This window comes from Coregonus clupeaformis, chromosome 15 (genome assembly GCF_020615455.1).
Source record: "Coregonus clupeaformis isolate EN_2021a chromosome 15, ASM2061545v1, whole genome shotgun sequence".
Taxonomy (NCBI): domain Eukaryota; kingdom Metazoa; phylum Chordata; class Actinopteri; order Salmoniformes; family Salmonidae; genus Coregonus; species Coregonus clupeaformis.
The window spans coordinates 17,521,377-17,541,042 of record NC_059206.1 but is presented as its reverse complement, the minus strand read 5'-3'; the positions used below and the strand labels follow the sequence as shown (position 1 = coordinate 17,541,042).

The following is a 19,666-nucleotide window of genomic DNA, read 5'->3' as shown; positions in this document are numbered from 1 at the left end:
TTCTCACCCAAGATTTGACGGTACATGGCCCCGTCCATCGTCCCTTTGATGCGGTGAAGTTGTCCTGTCCCCTTAGCAGAAAAACACCCCCAAAGTATAATGTTTCCACCTCCATGTTTGACGGTGGGGATGGTGTTCTTGGGGTCATAGGCAGCATTCCTCCTCCTCCAAACACGGCGAGTTGAGTTGATGCCAAAGAGCTCGATTTTGGACTCATCTGACCACAACACTTTCACCCAGTTCTCCTCTGAATCATTCAGATGTTCATTGGCAAACTTCAGACGGGCCTGTATATATGCTTTCTTGAGCAGGGGGACCTTGTGGGCGCTGCAGGATTTCAGTCCTTCACGGTGTAGTGTGTTACCAATCATTGACAAGATCCTCCTGTGTAGTTCTGGGCTGATTCCTCACCGTTCTCATGATCATTGCAACTCCAAGAAGTGAGATCTTGCATGGAGCCCCAGGCCGAGGGAGATTGACAGTTCTTTTGTGTTTCTTCCATTTGCGAATAATCGCACCAACTGTTGTCACCTTCTCACCAAGCTGCTTGGCGATGGCCTTGTAGCCCATTCCAGCCTTGTGTAGGTCTACAATCTTGTCCCTGACATCCTTGGAGAGCTCTTTGGTCTTGGCCATGGTGGAGAGTTTGGAATCTAATTGATTGATTGCTTCTGTGGACAGGTGTCTTTTATACAGGTAACAAACTGAGATTAGGAGCACTCCCTTTAAGAGTGTGCTCCTAATCTCAGCTCGTTACCTGTATAAAAGACACCTGGGAGCCAGAAATCTTTCTGATTGAGAGGGGGTCAAATACTTATTTCCCTCATTAAAATGCAAATCAATTTATAACATTTTTGACATGCGTTTTTCTGGATTTTTTTGTAGTTATTCTGTCTCTCACTGTTCAAATAAACCTACAATAAAAATTATAGACTGATCAATTCTTTGTCAGTGGGCAAACATACAAAATCAGCAGGGGATCAAATACTTTTTTCCCTCACTGTATAGACATTATGGACGGTATGTGGATAGAATATGTAGTATACAGTGGCTTGCGAAAGTATTCACCCCCCTTGGCATTTTTCCTATTTTGTTGCCTTACACCCCCCCAAAAAATTTTTTTTTAAAACTTTGTAGAGCCACTTTTTGCAGCAATTACAGCTGCAAGTCTCTTGGGGTATGTCTCTATAAGCTTGGCACATCTAGCGACTGGGATTTCTGCCCATTCTTCAATGCAAAACTGCTCCAGCTCCTTCAAGTTGGATGGGTTCCGCTGTTGTACAGCAATCTTTAAGTCATACCACAGATTCTCAATTGGATTGAGGTCTGGGCTTTCCAAGACATTTAAACCACTTGAGTGTTGCTTTAGCAGTATGCTTATGGTCAATGTCCTGCTGGAAGGTGAACCTCCGTCCCAGTCTGAAATCTCTGGAAGACTGAAACATTTATTGTATTTAGCGCCATCCATCATTCCTTCAATTCTGACCAGTTTCCCAGTCCCTGCCGATGAAAAACATCCCCACAGCATGATGCTGCCACCACCATGCTTCACTGTGGGGATGGTGTTCTCGGGGTGATGTGAGGTGTTGGGTTTGCACCAGACATAGCATTTTCCTTGATGGCCAAAAAGCTCAAATTTAGCCTCATCTGACCAGAGTACCTTCTTCCATATGTTTGGGGAGTCTCCAAAATGCCTTTTTGCGAACACCAAACGTGTTTGCTTATTTTTTTCTTTAAGCAATGGCATTTTTCTGGCCACTCTTCCGTAAAGCCCAGCTCTGTGGAGTGTACAGCTTAAAGTGGTCCTATGGACAGACACTCCAATCTCCGCTGTGGAGCTTTGCAGCTCCTTCAGGGTAATCTTTCATCTCTTTGTTGCCTCTCTGATTAATGCCCTCCTTGCCTGGTCTGTGAGTTTTGGTGGGCGGCCCTCTCTTGGCAGGTTTGTTGTGGTGCCATATTATTTCCATTTTTTTTATAATGGATTTAATGGTGCTCCGTGGGATGTTCAAAGTTTCTGATATTTTTTTATAACCCATACCTGATCTGTACTTCTCCACAACTTTGTCCCTGACCTGTTTGGAGAGCTCCTTGGTCTTCATGGTGCCGCTTGCTTGGTGGTGCCCCTTGCTTAGTGGTGTTGCAGACTCTGGGGCCTTTCAAAACAGGTGTATATATACACTGAGATCATGTGACAGATCATGTGACACTTAGATTGCACACAGGTGGACTTTATTTAACTAATTATGTGACTTCTGAAGGTAATTGGTTGCACCAGATCTTATTTAGGTGCTTCATAGCAAAGGGGGTGAATACATATGCACGCACAACTTTTCCGTTATTCACCAACTTGGACTATATTGTGTATGTCCATTACATGAAATCCAAGTAAAAATCCATTTAAATTACCGGTTGTAATGCAACAAAATACGAAAAACGGCAAGGGGGATGAATACTTTTGCAATGCACTGTATCTGAAGAATACGTGGATAGAATAATATATAGTACATATGAAATGTGTAAAACAGCATGTAATCATTATTAAAGTGACCAGTGTTCCATGTCTATGTACATAGGCCAGCAGCCTCTAACGTGCAGGGATGAGTAACCGGGTGGTAGCCGGCTATTGACAGTGACTAAGTTCAGGGCAGGGTACTGGGTGGAGGCCGGCTAGTGATGCCTATTTAACAGTCTACCCCCTAAAAAAAACAACGTCTGATGGCCTTGAGATAGAAGATGTTTTACACAACTGCTGTGTTTCTCTATGAATATCAAAGATATGGAGATATGCCATTTGTTTTGCCTTTATAGAGTAGTTTCCCATAGGCATTTTGCGTTTTTATTGTAAACTGTCTGACTACACAATGTGGTACAGTACATTATGACCAAACGTAGAGAAATGTGGAAATCCTTGCAATGTTGATTTGTTCTAGAGCAGGGCTGTCAAACTCATTTTATTCCTTGGGGACACATTCGGGCTTCAACAGGTCCAGAGGGCCGCACTGAAAATGTGTTAGGCTATATTTCCTTGCCTTCAAAATTAACAGAAAATTGTCCTCTATCCATCGTTTTTGGCCACACACACAATATTTATCTCTCTCGCCCTCTCTCCCGCCCTCTCTCTCCCGCCCTCTCTCTCTCTCTCTCTCTGTTTGTAGTGTAAGCCTGTGGGAGCTTGTCTGGAATGCATTTGTTTTCTACAGCTCTTCTCTCTCCCCCTCCATCCCTCCCTCCCCCCCCTCCCTCTCTGTCAGTGCTGCAGGGTTGTGTTATGTCTGTTTAACAGGTTAAATGTTAGCAGGAGCCAGGGGGATAACCTTTAAGAGGCGGGCCCTAGAGGACTCCCCACAGATGCTTAGCTCACTGACGTCTTCTCTTCTTACCCATGACCCCTATCATTTCTGTCTGCCTCAACAAACTCCCCCCTGCTCCCCTGTAGTGTACACACACACATGTACGGACACGTACGCACACACACAGACGAATGAAAACACACACACACACACACACACATCTACCCACACTCATCATCACTGTATACACACAGCACTGCTCAGGCTATTTGTGTGCCTGCAATCGTGCATCTCTGAGTCTCTGAATGTTATTTATGGAAATAGGCAACAAAGCGTCTATTCACAACCTCTGTGTTTCTTTATGAATAGCTATGGAGATATGACAATTGTTCTGCCGTGGTCTGTCTTCCACTACACTGGATACAAACATATTTCCATTGATAGAGTTCATTTTTATTGTAAATAGTCTGACAAAACAATGTGGCACAGTATATTAGGACCAAACCTAGAGAAATTATTAAATCCAGACAATGTTGTATTGTTCTAGAGTCTAACTCCTGTACTTTACCTTGGCATTGTAGTTAGACTTTAACCAGCACTACCTGCTGTAAAACTCTGTCCTGGACAGTTTGTCTATGATAAGAGACTAGTTAAATCTACTGCAGGGGGGTAAACACGCTAAACCTTGGTCTGACCTTTTGGTTCTTCAAGGCAGATACTAGTTTCTCTCTGTCACGATCGTTGAGAGACGGGTCAGACCAAGGTGCAGCGTGGTATGCGTACATATTTATTAATTAAGATAAACACTTGACAAAACAACAAATGTAACGTGAAGTGAAGTCCTATGGGCTATACTCACAACAAGCCTAACATGTGGTCCTCTGTAGCTCGGCTGGTAGAGCATGGCGCTTGTAACGCCAAGGTAGTGGGTTCGATCCCCGGGAACACCCATACACCAAAAAAATAAATAATAATATGTATGCACGCGTGACTGTAAGTCGCTTTGGATAAAAGCGTCTGCTAAATGGCATATTATATTATTATCCCACAACTAAGGTAGGCAACCAGGCTACTTAAGTATGATCCCCAATCAGAGACAACGAGCGACAGCTGCCTCTGATTGGGAATCACACCCGGCCAAACATAGAAATACAAATACTAGACTCCAACATAGAAATACAATAACATAGATCTCAAACTGAACTCACACCCTGACCCAAACAACAGTTCTCTAGGTCAGGGCGTGACACTCTCTGTTTGCCTTATGTTGTAAGGACGTTGTTTCGTAAGCTGTCCAGCACCTTGGTTGCACCTAAGCTACCTTTTAAGCTACCTTTTCCTTACTCACCTGTGTTTCTACTTTATGGCCCACTGTCTACAGTAGAAATACAGGGAGCCTCTCCACTAGCAGGTATTGTAGTAACATCAAGCAGAAACCATTACACATCCATGAAATGAGTCTCCATATTGAGAGTACAGAAACAGTACCTGTACCAACTCTGAACAAGACTCTTTTACATGAAGCACTGGAGCAATTTGCGCCTCACTATTTAAACAGGATGGGGTAAGGTTAGTACTCATGGCCTCCTGTAAGTGCAAACCTCTGTTTGTCTGTGTGTTCTGAGGCCATTTGAAATTACTTAACGGCCCAGTACTCTGGCTCCCCCGTCGACACTATGGGTTCATCCCAAATGGCACCCTATTTGTTATATAGTGCACTACTTTTGACCAGAGCCCTATGGGCCTGGTAAGGAATAGTGCACTATAAAGGGAATAAGGTGCCATTTGGGAGGTAACCCATGTAACAAAGTTCTAACGGCATGTCTCCACAGTGACATCATGCCCTCTCTCCCCAGAAGGTCTTCCTCCCAGTCTGAGAAAAAGATACAAGGAGGGATACATCTGGCAACATTTCACGTCTCGAAATCTGGCTGGCCTCATTTCTCTCTCATCCTCCACTCTCTTGCTCTTGCTCTCCTTCTCTCTCTCACTCCTCTCTCCTCTCTCTCTCTCTTCTTCTCTCTCCTCTCTCTCTTTCTCGTCTTTTTTCTTTTTTTCATTTCTTTTCCTGGAGTAATCCCTCTCTCCGCCCAAGGCCCCTGTATTTTCCCACACACAGCCACTCAGCCATTGTTTTCCTCCAGGAGCTGTTCTGGTGCTCCAGAGGGAGGGGGCAGGCTGGCTTCCTGTCTGCCCTGGGTGGTGTGGGAAATGTGGGGGGAGGTGCACGGTGACAGGCCCTCTGCCTTGGGTAACATGGTGACAGAGGGGAAATGAGCGAAGTCCAAACTCAAAGAAGAAACTTGGTGAGAAGTGCCCATAGGCACAGATCTAGGATCAGTTTACCTTCCCTTAGGGGTAGAATACTAAACTGACATCAGTGTCCATGGGCAACTTACTGTGAGGGACACACCCATCCCTTGTCTGACGCTTGGTCGATGATGACATCTGCATTCTGTGAGTTGGGGGTGGCATTGACTGTACAGTTGTGGTCAAAAGTTTTGAGAATGACACAAATATTAATTTTCACAAAGACTGCTGCCTCAGTATTTATGATGGCAATTTGCATATACTCCAGAATGTTATGAAGCGTGATCAGATGAATTGCAATTAATTGCAAAGACCCTCTTTGCCATGAAAATGAACTTAATCCCCCAAAAACATTTCCACTGCATTTCAGCCCTGCCACAAAAGGACCAGCTGACATTATGTTAGTGATTCTCTCGTTAACACAGGTGAGAGTTTTGACGAGGACAAGGCTGGAGATCACTCTGCCATGCTGATTGAGTTAGAATAACAGACTGGAAGCTTTAAGAGGAGGGTGGTGCTTGAAATCATTGTTCTTCCTCTGTTAACCATGGTTACCTGCAAGGAAACACGTGCCGTCATCATTGCTTTGCACAAAAAGGTCTTCACAGGCAAGGATATTGCTGCTAGTAAGATTGCACCTAAATCAACCATTTATCGGATCATCAAGAACTTCAAGGAGAGAGGTTCAATTGTTGTGAAGAAGGCTTCAGGGCGCCCAAGAAAGTCCAGCAAGCGCCAGGACCATCTCCTAAAGTTGATTCAGCTGCGGGATCGGGGCACCACCAGTGCAGAGCTTGCTCAGGAATGGCAGCAGGTAGGTGTGAGTGCATCTGCACGCACAGTGAGGCGAAGACTTTTGGAGGATGGCCTGGTGTCAAGAAGGGAAGCGAGGAAGCCACTTCTCTCCAGGAAAAACATCAGGGACAGACTGATATTCTGCAAAAGGTACAGGGATTGGACTGCTGAGGACTGGGGTAAAGTTATTTTCTCTGATGAATCCCCTTTCCGATTGTTTGGGGCATCCGGAAAAAAGCTTGTCCGGAGAAGACAAGGTGAGAGCTACCATCAGTCCTGTGTCATACCAACAGTAAAGCATCCTGAGACCATTCATGTGTGGGGTTGCTTCTCAGGCAAGGGAGTGGGCTCACTCACAATTTTGCCTAAGAACACAGCCATGAATAAAGAATGGTACCAACACATCCTCCGAGAGCAACTTCTCCCAACCATCCAAGAACAGTTTGGTGACAAACAATGCCTTTTCCAGCATGATGGAGCACTAAGTGATAACTAAGTGGCTCGGGGAACAAAACATCAACATTTTGGGTCCATGGCCAGGAAACTCCCCAGACCTTAATCCCATTGAGAACTTGTGGTCAATCCTCAAGAAGCGGGTGGACAAACAAAAAAACACAAATTCTGACAAACTCCAAGCATTGATTATACAAGAATGGGCTGCCATCAGTCAGGATGTGGCCCAGAAGTTAATTGACAGCATGCCAGGGCGGATTGCAGAGGTCCTGAAAAAGAAGGGTCAACACTGCAAATATTGACTCTTTGCATAAACTTAATGTAATTGTCAATAAAAGCTTGACACTTATGGAATGCTTGTAATTATACTTCAGTATACCATAGTAACACCTGACAAAAATATCTAAAAACACTAAAGCAGCAAACTTTGTGAAGACCAATACTTGTGTCATTCTCAAAACTTTTGACTACGACTGTACTATCCTCCATACCCTCAGTTAGCCTCCCACCTCAAACTGGCTGTGATTTCTTACTTCTTTGATTCAGTAATTCAGTAAGGTGTCCAATGTCCATCACTCATACTGCCTCAGTCATAAAAATGAACATCAAAGTGAAATCAAAGTTCACATCAGCCACTCAATTATTGGTAGCCTTTTTACTGAGTTATTATATCAGTTGATAATGATTGATGTGTGCACTTCTCCCCATTAAAAGTTGTCTTCATGACATTAGAAAATAAATAGCCTACTGATGAAATGCAGTTTATTTGTGCCAAATAAACTGTCAATAGGCAACAGCTCTGTTTTCCATAAAAAGGAGTGCTATCTTTTTAAATGGGATGTGGAGAGAGGGAGAGAGGGGTGTGTTTGACAAGGCACAGCAGACTGCTCTCTCGGGACGGATGGGACTATAGCAGCCTATACTTGGTGTAGCAGCGTATCTCAGAGGGCAGGCTGCGGCCACACATTTCCAGTAACGCAAAAATAGTCGGAAAACAAGCAGCGATTAGCGCGCGAAGAGGAATGCGACCCAAATTGAAGTGGTGTGTCATTGGGAACCCGCGCGAGGTTCCATGGAGCGATGTTTCACCTATTTAGTAAATCGTAAGTGTTCTTATCTTGCTATCATATGTAATAAAAACTCGGTTAGTGTGTTGATGACGGATAGCTCGGGGGTATAAACGAGTTACTGTCGCTATCTACACTATTGCAAACAGTCGTTACAGTGTTGTTACATAATGTTTACGTCAGCTTGGGAATGGTGTTCGGGTAGACAGGAAAAAGTCAAGCAGACTGGTTGGAAATAGGAAAACGGTTGAGTTTGGAGAAGGAGGAATTAGGGACAAGCTCAGACTTGAACAGAGAAATATTTTGCCACAGGTCGAATCTACTGTAGGCCTAGTGCAAAACAAGACTTCAAAGCATAGTTCACTTTACTGTTGGGAGGAAATTACTTGTAATAATTTGGTTATTCACTCATCTCTATTAGTAAACTATTGTTCTATTGTGGTTTTGGTCTGTAATAGTTCTGATGTTGTTGATATACAGAATAGAAGAGAGAGAGAGAGAGAGAGAGAGGGAGAGAGAGAGAGAGAGAGAGAGAGAGAGAGAGAGAGAGAGAGAAAGAGAGAGAGAAGAGACACAGAGAGAGAGAGAGAGAGGGAGAGAGAGAGAGAGAGAGAAGAGACAGATAGAGAGAGAGAGAGAGAGAGAGAGAGAGAGAGAGAGAGAGACAGAGAGAGAGAGAAGAGAAGAGACAGAGAGAGAGAGAGAAGAGAAGAGACAGAGATAGAACGAGAGATCATAAACTTGCTCTGAATACCAGTTCAGTCATGCTGTATGCCTAATAGTGTTTTGCCTTGTTATTGTTGACATACTTTATCTGCCTAATACGTTTTTGCATTTAGCAGGCAAGCCTTCCATTCCTCCATTCTTGCTGACTTCTGCCTCCTTTCCTACCCTTTGTCTTGGGGAGTACATGCGACTTAGTAAAGTAGGCTAACAGTAGGTCAGCACTTCCTTCTCTCTCCACATCTACCGCTGTTCTCATCTCTTCATCTCCTCCTCTTCTCACTGTGCTATCACTTCCATTAGCACTTGTTTAAGGATGTCGTTGTTATGCAGTGGTTTAAGTAAGAAGCCTGCTTGCTTGTAACTAATTTACATTTTCCCCTGCAGCTCAGATAATGCATGCTGCATGATAACTCTTTATGTAATGTGTTTATTTGACTGTGTCCCTCTCTGCTTTCTGCTCAACCTCTATTTTCTGTCTGCACACACACACACACACACACACACACACACACACACACACACACACACACACACACACACACACACAGCAGGGAGTAGCCTAGCTAAAACCCATAGTCATGCTTACACCCCCCCCCCTCACATTTTGACATTTACATTTTAGTCATTTAGCAGACGCTCTTATCCAGAGTGACTTTACAGTTAGTGAGTGCATACATTTTCATACTGGCCCCCCGTGGGAAACGAACCCACAACCCTGGTGTTGCAAGCGCCATGCTCTACCAACTGAGCTACAGGGGACCTTGTCACAACACAACTGATTGGCTCGAACGCATTAAGAAGGAAAGAAATTCCACAAATTAACTTTTAAGAAGGCACACCTGTTAATTGAAATGCATTCCAGGTGACTACCTCATGAAGCTCGTTGAGAGAATGCCAAGAGTGTCCAAAGCTGTCATCAAGGCAAACGGTGGCTATTTGAAGAATCTAATATATCAAATATAATTTGTTTAACACTTTTTGGGTTATTACATGATTACATATGTGTTATTTCATAGTTTTGATGTCTTCACTATTATTCTACAATGTAAAAAATAGTAAAAATAAAGAAAAACCCTTGAATGAGTAGGTGTGTCCAAACGTTTAACTGGTAGTGAATATTTAGGTTTAACCAAAGGGGGAAAGTAAGTTGAGTGTTGAAAGAAATAGGTTGCAACTTGAAATATAGATTTGTTAATAATCATATATAACAGTTGGCATTGGAAAATATATTTGATTTCAACAAATATATATTTTTTCAATTGAGAAAACCTAACTCATTTACTTGTAACCAGTTGACACCATTTTTTTAGGTTGATCCAAAGAGTCATTTTTTACAGTGTACCATCACTCCTAAATGTCTTCATTCTTCTATTCATACTGAACAAAAATATACACGCAACATGCAACAATTTCAAAGATTTTACTTAGTTACAGTTCATATAAGGAAATCAGTCAATTGAAATAAATTAATTAGGCCCTAATCTATGGGTTTCACATGACTGGGCAGGGGTGCAGCCATGAGTGGGCCTTGGAGGGCATAGGCCCACCCACTTGGCAGCCAGGCCCACCCACTGAGGAGCCAGGCCCAGCCAATCAGAATTAGTTTTCCTCCACAAAAGGGCATTATTACAGACATAAATACTCCTCAGCACATTACATTTTTTACATTTTACATTTTAGTAGACGCTCTTATCCAGAGCGACTTACAGTTAGTGAATAATTTTATTTTTTTATACTGGCCCCCCGTGGGAATCGAACCCACAACCCTGGCGTTGCAAACGCCATGCTCTATCAACTGAGCTACATCCCTGCCGGCCATTCCCTCCCCTACCCTGGACGAAGCTGGGCCAATTGTGCGCCGCCAATGAGTCTCCCGGTCGCGGCCGGCGGCGACAGAGCCTGGATTCGAACCAGGATCTCTAGTGGCACAGTTAGCACTGCGATGCAGTACCTTAGACCACTGCGCCACTCAGGAGTACACAGTACCGTGGCATTGTGTTGTGTGACGGAACTGCACATTTTAAAGTGGCCTTTCATTGTTCCCAGCACAAGGTGCACCTGTGTAATGATCATGCTGTTTAATCAGCTTCTTGATATGCCACATCTGTCAGGTGGATGGATTATGTTGGCATAGGAGAAATGGTCACTAACAGAGATGTAAACAAATTTGTGCACAACATTTGAGAGAAATAAGCTTTTTGTGCGTAAGGAACTTTTCTGGGATTGGGACCAACACTTTACATGTTGCTTTCACATTTTTGTTTAGTGTATTATTGAGACAGCTCTACTGTAGCACTATACATGTAGCTCTACTGTGTAGCACCATTTAAATGGCATTGAAGGACTCCTCTGAAAGCCCACTTCACTTTAGAAAGTAAACCCTAGTCTTGATTAAATGCAATAGTGGGACTACATGTGTAACAATATCTATAGTTATGACTACTTGTGAGAATAAACGTATGTAGTTAAAAAGGCAAATCTAGATATAAAAAACTAATTAAAAAAGACCAACTAGATATAAAAAAACGGGTTAAAAAAGACAAACTAGATATAAACAGAGAGGATATAGTGAGGTTGAAATATGCCTAGGCTTTGAAGAGGTCAACATAAACTAGAGTGTCTTTCTGATGATTTTTTCACTCCTCTCTCTCTTTTCCCTCCTCTCTCTGTTCTCCCTCTTCTCTCTCTTCTCCCTCTTCTCTCTCTTCTCCCTCTTCTCTCTCTTCTCCCTCTTCTCTCTCTTCTCCCTCTTCTCTCTCTTCTCCCTCTTCTCTCTCTTCTCCCTCTTCTCTCTCTTCTCCCTCTTCTCTCTCTTCTCCCTCTTCTCTCTCTTCTCCCTCCTTTCGCTCTTCTCCCTCCTTTCTCTCTTCTCCCTCCTCTCTCTCTTCTCCCTCCTCTCTCTTTTCTCCCTCTTCTCTCTCTTCTCCCTCCTCTCTCTATTCTCCCTCCTCTCTCTCTTCTCCCTCTTCTCTCTCTTCTCCCTCCTCTCTCTCTTCTCCCTCCTTTCTCTCTTCTCCCTCCTCTCTCTCTTCTCCCTCCTTTCTATCTTCTCCCTCTTCTCTCTCTCTCTTCTCCCTCCTCTCTCTCTTCTCCCTCCTCTCTCTCTTCTCCCTCTTCTCTCTCTTCTCCCTCCTCTCTCTCTTCTCCCTCCTCTCTCTCTTCTCCCTCCTCTCTCTCTTCTCCCTCCTATCTTTCTTCTCCCTGTTGCCTCGCCCCCTCAGTTCAGTGGTCTGTGGGTCAGAGGGCATGTTTCCTGCTCCAACATGAGGCTCCCTCTCTGGAAACCAACCAAGAGTGTTTACTCCATGATTACTTCCTGGTTGGGGCGTTCCCAGATTTAGTAGACCAGGCCATGCCATGTTTTCTCTACATTGGAAGGGAAGGAATGGGGAGGTCTGTGAGTACAGTATATTGTACTCCCGAGTGGCGCAGCTGTCTAAGGCACTGCGTCTCAGTGCTATAGGCGTCACTACAGACCCTGGTTCGATTCCAGGCTGTATCACAATCCGGCCGTGATTGGGAGTCACATAGGGCTGCGCACAATTGGCCTAGTGTTGTCCGGGGCTGTCATTGTAAATAAGAGTTTGTTCTTAACTGATTTGCCTGCTTAAAAAAAATCTTGCTACTGTAGTATCTCTCTGGCTCCTGTAGACAGACTCACAGCCTGGATAGCTGGGGAAGAGATGGATGTTTTCCTAAGAGGGCAAAACTAGAAGGCAGTCTCTCTCTGGATCAGTGCCATATTATGGTAACGTTCTTCTGCCGCCCTCTTGCGTTCTCTTGTTCCCCGTCCTCTGTGAGCAGGCACCATGCTGTGTGTTTGAGGTCACATTGAGGTCGGAGGGGGTTGAGCTATCTCTATGCATGAAGGTCTCCTGTTAACTCTCCTGTATCAGATCTATCTGGAGTATCTGCTCATGGAGCCTGGTATTCATGCTGATGTCCCTTGTTCTCTCCAGATCGTATACACACATTTACTGATACTGTATCCATCTTATTATCATACATGGCTCTCAAGGCATAGGATGTGCTTCCCATTAAGTGTTCTATTTAATTCTGTGAGAAAAATGACTGTTCCTTGAACGTCATCTTCATCAACCTCTGACCTCTGACCTGATTGGCTCATTAAGGGTTATTTATATCCTGACCTTTGACCTCATTAATGCATCCCTGTTTAATATTTTTTTTTTCATAATGTTCCTGTTACCATGAAACCGTTGAAGATCAGTGACGCTCTCTTTAGACCACTTTGTCACACACACCACACACACACGCACACATACACACACACACACACACACAACACACACACACACCACACACACACACATTCATCATCTGTTTGTCTATTTCCTGAAGTGGTCATCACTGGAGAGTGACATAATAACAATAATAACATTCAGGTCAGGTCTGGTCAGGTCTGGTCAGGTCAGGTCTGGTCAGGTCAGGTCAGGTCTGGTCAGGTCTTGTCTGGTCAGGTCAGGTCAGGTCTGGTCAGGTCTGGTCAGGTCTGGTCTGGTCAGGTCTGGTCAGGTCTAGTCAGCTCATCCTTTGGCCTGTTGAAGTGGCCAGCTGCTCTGCTACGCTAAACAACAAGGGCCATGACATCATGACATCAGTCTGTAAGACAGCCAGCTCTACAGATGCACCTGAATAGGCTCCTCTCTCTGTGTCCTATAACAGATGTTACACAGAATATGCAGAAAACCTCCCACCCAGCATGTAGCGTGCTCTTTCATAGTAATCTGTGTGTTTGTTGGCCTGGTTTCACCTGATGACCTCTGAACCCTAGACCTGGCTGTGTTGGATCCACAGCAGATGTTGTTTAACCACAGGACCTCAGCTTCCAGCTAGCTCTACCCATAATGCACTTCTGCTGTGCTGTGAGTCAGGCATCTCAACGGGCTCCTAAAGGGTCCTGGCAGCAGAGAGAGAGCCATAGAGATCTGCTCCTGCAGATGATGTAATTTATAGCCAACACAGCTTCCTGCTGTCTCTGCTCCCTTTGTGTTCCAGAGAGGGGTGTGTGTGTGTGTGTGTGTGTGTATGTGTGTGTGTGTGTGTGTGTGCGTGCGTGTTTGCCTGTGTCACAGCCCTCAAATCTCCCCCTCCCATTATTTTCCTCTAGCTAGAACAAATGCATGTTTCTGTGTTCAGCTGTTCCTCTCATACAGTATGTGTCTTTACATCTCCTCTCAGCGAGGCAGGCAGCAGGCTCCCCGTGAATTGGTGTGTTTTCTGTGATTATTCCTCATAAAAGAGTAGAAGCACAGTATGTTCAGTCTTTCATCCCCTGTTGTGCAGTGCAGGGCTGCCTGGAGACACCTGTTTTGTCCTCCATCTCCCTGGTGTCAACCCTCTGTTTTGTCTTGAGTGCATCTCTCTTTGAGAGAGTGATAGAGTGAGGAGGGGTCCACTCCTCTTCCTCTGTCTGTACAAGACTAGAGGACACTAATGCAACAGCACCAGACCGCTTCTACTCTCTCCATTCTTTCTCTCCCTCTCTCAAAATCAATCAGGGCCATGTATTGTGTCAGATGGCCAATGGGTAATTATTATATCTGGCTGAGGTTTCTATGGAAAGAGATTCCACTGTAAGGAGAGTTCTAGGATGGCTGAAGCTGCATTAACTTACCGGCTCCAACTTTGGCTGTGTCTCCTCTAATGACGATGTTATCACCTCCAGTACATCATCTGAGTGTATTTGCTGAGTTTCTCTCAGTCTCTAGGGTTCCCTGAGGTATCTCAGTCTGAGACAGTGACTTGGTTCTGTTCTGTCTGTCTGATTAATAGACAGGTTCCGCTCACACACAACTTCCGTTCCATTCCAGTGATTCCTGTCAGGATCCCTCCGTTCTGTTTTCTTCTCACGGCAGGAAGGATGGTTGCTTTTCTGCCTGCCCACACCCTCGCTCTCTCTCTGTCTTGTCCAAGCTCGTTCAACCACAGATGCTGCGATTGACAGGAGGACACACACAAGTATGAGCATTGTTGCATCCATATAGAAAAAAGAAAACCTTTTTTTTATTACTTTGAGATAAGTCAACAAAAAACATACACACCAAACGGCTCCGTGTCTAGATATGTTGTGAGAAGACCTAAGGGACTAATTATTCCATCTGAACAGATAGAAGAGGAGAGAAGAAGAGAGCAGAGAAGAAGAGACGAAGAGGAGAGATGAAGAGAGAAGGGAAGAGGAGAGAAGAGGAGAGATGTGGAGAGAAGAGAAGAGAAGAGAAGAGAAGAGAAGAGAAGAGAAGAGAAGAGAAGAGAAGAATGTGGAGATAAGAGAAGAGGAGAGAAGAGGAGAGATGTGGAAAGAAGAGGAGAGAAGAGGAGCAAAGAGGAGAGAAGAGGAGAGGGGAGAAGAGGAGAGGAGAGGAGAGGAGAGGAGAGGGGAGGGGGGGGGAGGGAGGGAGGAGGAGGAGAGGAGAGGAGAGGAGAGGAGAGGAGAGGAGAGGAGAGGAGAGGAGAGGAGAGGAGAGGAGAGGAGAGGAGAGAATATGTGGAGAGAAGAGGAGAGGAGAGAATATGTGGAGAGAAGAGGAGAGATGTGGGGAGAATAGAAGAGGAGAGATGAGGAGAGATGTGGGGAGAATAGAAGAGGAGAGATGAGGAGAGGAGAGGAGAGGAGAGGAGAGGAGAGGAGAGGAGAGGAGAGGAGAGGAGAGGTAAGAAGAGAATATGTGGAGAGAAGAGGAGAGATGTGGGGAGAATAGAAGAGGAGAGTAGAGAAGAGAAGAGGAGAGAAGTGGAGAGATGAGGAGAGAAGTGGAGAGGAGAGGAGAGGAGAGGAGAGGAGAGGAGAGGAGAGGAGAGGAGAGGAGAGGAGAGGGAGAGATGTGGAGAGAAGAGGAGAGGAGAGGAGAGGTGAGAAGAGAATATGTGGAGAGAAGAGGAGAGATGTGGAGAGAAGAGGAGAGAAGAGATAGAATGTCTGTGTGTGTTTTGTAATGTTGTGATGAACAACTGTGTGTGTCTGTTTGTGTGTACAGTCATGGTCAAAAGTTTTGAGAATGACACAAATATTAATTTTCACAAAGACTGCTGCCTCAGTTTTTATGATGGCAATTTTCATATACTCCAGAATATTATGAAGAGTGATCCGATGATCCTTCTTTGCCATGAAAATGAACTTAATCCCAAAAAAACATTTCCACTGCATTTCAGCCCTGCCACAAAAGGACCAGCTGATATCATGTCAGTGATTCTCTTGTTAACACAGGTGAGAGTTTTGACGAGGACAAGGCTAGAGATCACTCTGTCATGCTGATTGAGTTAGAATAACAGACTAGAAGATTTAAAAGGAGGGTGGTGCTTGAAATCATTGTTCTTCCTCTGTTAACCATGGTTACCTGCAAGGAAACACGTGCCGTCATCATTGATTTGCACAAAAAGGGCTTCACAGGCAAGGATATTGCTGCTAGTAAGATTGCACCTAAATCAACCATTTATCGGATCATCAAGAACTTCAAGGAGAGAGGTTCAATTGTTGTGAAGAAGGCTTCAGGGCCCCCAAGAAAGTCCAGCAAGCGCCAGGATCGTCTCCTAAAGTTGATTCAGCTGCGGGATTGGGGCACCACCAGTGCTTGCTCAGGAATGGCATCAGGCAGGTGTGAGTGCATCTGCACGCACAGTGAGGCAAAGACTTTTGGAGAATGGCCTGGTGTCAAGAAGGGCAGAGAGTTTTCTCCAGGAAAAACATTACATTTACATTTTTCATTTGAGTCATTTAGCAGACGCTCTTATCCAGAGCGACTTACAGTTAGTGAGTGCATACATTATTTATTTATTTATACATTTTTTCATACTGGCCCCCCGTGGGAATCAAACCCACAACCCTGGCGTTGCAAGCGCCATGCTCTACCAACTGAGCTACACGGGCCCCCCAAAAAAAACATCAGGGACATTTTCTCTGATGAATCCCCTTTCCGATTGTTTGGGGCATCCGGAAAAAAGCTTGTCCGGAGAAGACAAGGTGAGCGCTACCATCAGTCCTGTGTCACGCCAACAGTAAAGCATCCTGAGACCATTCATGTGTGGGGTTGCTTCTCAGCCAAGGGAGTGGGCTCACTCACAATTTTGCCTAAGAACACAGCCATGAATAAAGAACGGTACCAACACATCCCCCGAGAGCAACTTCTCCCAACCATCCAAGAACAGTTTGGTGACGAACAATGCCTTTTCCAGCATGATGGAGCACCTTGCCATAAGGCAAAAGTGATAACTAAGTGGCTCGGGGAACAAAACATTGACATTTTGGGTCCATGGCCAGGAAACTCCCCAGACCTTAATCCCATTGAGAACTTGTGGTCAATCCTCAAGAGGCGGGTGGACAAACAAAAACCCACAAGTTCTGACAAACTCCAAGCATCGATTATGCAAGAATGGGCTGCTATCAGTCAGGATGTGGCCCAGAAGTTAATTGTCAGCATGCCAGGGCTAGTCTGAAAATCTTTTACCCAATCATCTATCTAGTGTGAAAAGCTCTTATCCAATTAGTTCACTGGATCTCTTACCTACTCAGCTGCCCCAATCATATCTATATTCTCTGCACCTCAGTGTAGTCAGCCTCTTAGCCAGTCAGCTTACTGATCTCGCCAACCGCATTGTTTTGTCCAAGGGCATTCAAAGTAACCCACCGGCATCCATTTTGTATGTATGCTAAATTTCTGTGTAAACTGCAGTCAGTGCCGCTGCTACAAATATTGACATGAGAAGAGAGGCCAATTCCTCTTCCATGACTCATCACTATGGTGATTAGGTTACATTCAGGACAGACCAGAGCTTGTATAAAGCATAGAGCATGTTATCAGTTAATTCAGTTAGATTACTGCTACTTCAGAATAGCACACACTGCAGGCAATGTAAATGATTTACATGGGGTGATGATTCAGTTACGTTATAGGCTCTGACTCTGGTCCACTACTGTATTCCATCATAACACACACACACACACACACACGTACACACAAATTCACACATCTGATAAGGTCACCGTGGATAGGGAACGAGGTACAGTGAGGGGTGTGTGATGCTACGGGGTGGATGACCACCCATGTACGGTGAGTGTAAGTGTGTGCGGAAGCGTTTATCGATCGTGGGAAACATTGCTGGGCTGAAAGCAGAGTGCCATGTCAATAGAGAGCTAGGTGGGGTCCAGCCCTGCTGCTGTTGCTGTAAGTAAGAGTTTCCAAACAAACAGAGGCCTTAGTGTTAATACTATCCTCCATTAACTGTCCTCTGTTTATCAGACCGGCTGGCTGGCTGGCTGCATTACGGCTCTTGTCCCTTTTTCCTGCTATAGACTATTGCTGCTGCAGGCGTACAGTAGTCTGGGAAGCTAATCACACGACCAGGGACAGACAATTAATGTGACCAGTGACCAGTGGTTAAATATGGTTGTTGTCTTAATAATGTAGTAGTGTTAGGAGCTTTAGGGTGGACTGTTAGTTTTCTGTGTTATTTAGCTCTGCACTACTTTACCCACACGTCATATTTACAGTTGGTTGGTTGTCAGTGTATCTGCAGTCCCTGGTGGAGTGCAAAGTCAGTCAACGTGGTGTTACACCCTTAAGTGCCCTGACGCCTCTGTGGCCGAGTGATTTGGGTTCCTACCAGATCCTCAGTCTGATAGGCTATCTGACAGAGTTTACTAAAACAGACAAACAAGATGCAGACAGACTCTGGGCGGGCCGGGGTTCAGAAGCTCTTAGAGTCCATTACTCCTCTCTCTCCTGTCCCTGGGCCCGGTCCTAACCAGGTTTCCATCGGCCCAGCCGCGCTCGGGCTGGATAGTGTGAAATGAAATAAGTTTGCTAATAACATTAGTTAATTCATATTATGGGTGATTGTTAATGGGCAATTGATGGGTACAACCATCAAATTAGTATGAGTAGTTTAAAGGATAATAAATAAGCAAACTGGTGCACATTAACGTTATAAATGTATCGTTCTATTAATCGTTATCGCATCAATTCAGGCAATTTATTGCAATATTGATTTTTGGCCAAATCGCCCAGCTCTAGTTTTATATATCTCCTCTCTCTGTGAGTCAGGGGGAATATTCTGGCTGGGAGAAATAAGGCCTATCTGTTCTATTCCTGCTCTGCCTCTGAAATATTTACATGGAAAGAATAGAACCCAGACGACTGGAGACAGAGAGGGAGGAGGAGGAGAGGATATACTCTGATGCAGGCGCTATAAGCATCACTTCACAGAATGCATTTTATTTGACATGCATCTTAACAGCTTCTTTCATAGCACTAGTACAGTTAGGTAGAGGTGCCTATCATATCAAATACACATAAACTGCTGTGCAATACAGATGACATGTCACATTGCTATTCATATATTCACTTTCACTCTCATTTTCCCACTGACACAGGGAGATGGAATGATGGATGTGGAGATAGAGAGAGATCGAGAGAGAAGGCAGGAAGTGACAGATAGATGGATGTGTGTTGGTTGCCATGTTAATCCCACTTTAATGAAGTGTTTTGGGAGTACACTGAGAGCATCTGGAGACTGGGACTTCACCCTGGAGTAGACGGGTCTCCCTGGGGGAGAGAGACAGACAGGAGAAGGAGACTGGTAGACCTTACATTACATAACATTACAGCCTCTCAGGGTTGTACAAGACCTCTAGCATATTTCTCCCTCCCTCCATCTCTCTCTATCTCTCTCTCTCTCTCTCTCTCTCTCTCTCTCTCTCTCTCTCTCTCTCTCTCTCTCTCTCTCTCTCTCTCTCTCTCGTTCTATCTCTCTCTCACTCTCTCTCACACTCTCTCTCTATCCATCATCTTGACAGTCCATGTATGTTTCCTCAATGGCTGTTTCCTGTGTGTTTGTTTGAAGAGCAGGAAGTGTAGCTGTAGTGGGGTGTTTAGAAAGATGTGTCCTGTCTGATTCACACTGCTATGTTTCAGCTGGACATCCTCCAAACCTCTGGGCTTTGCTAAGAAAAAGGATGTTTGAGTTCTTCCACAACAGCACAGCATGGTCCACCAGTCAATATATTCT

General features: G+C 44.7%; 1 protein-coding gene across 9 annotated transcripts in view; it reads left to right on the top strand.

The window, feature by feature from the left end:
* LOC121582699 (disabled homolog 2-interacting protein-like) overlaps window positions 1-19,666 on the top strand; it is a 203,612-nt gene that overhangs the window by 127,585 nt on the left and 56,361 nt on the right. The window contains exon 1 of one of the 9 annotated variants that reach the window (XM_041898713.1): window positions 7,788-7,954. The exons of the other annotated variants lie outside the window; for them this stretch is intronic. Coding sequence (XP_041754647.1) covers window positions 7,932-7,954 — 23 coding nt within the window. The 5' untranslated portion in view covers window positions 7,788-7,931. Of the gene's footprint in view, window positions 1-7,787; window positions 7,955-19,666 lie in introns of those variants that run through there. 9 annotated transcript variants of the gene reach the window in all.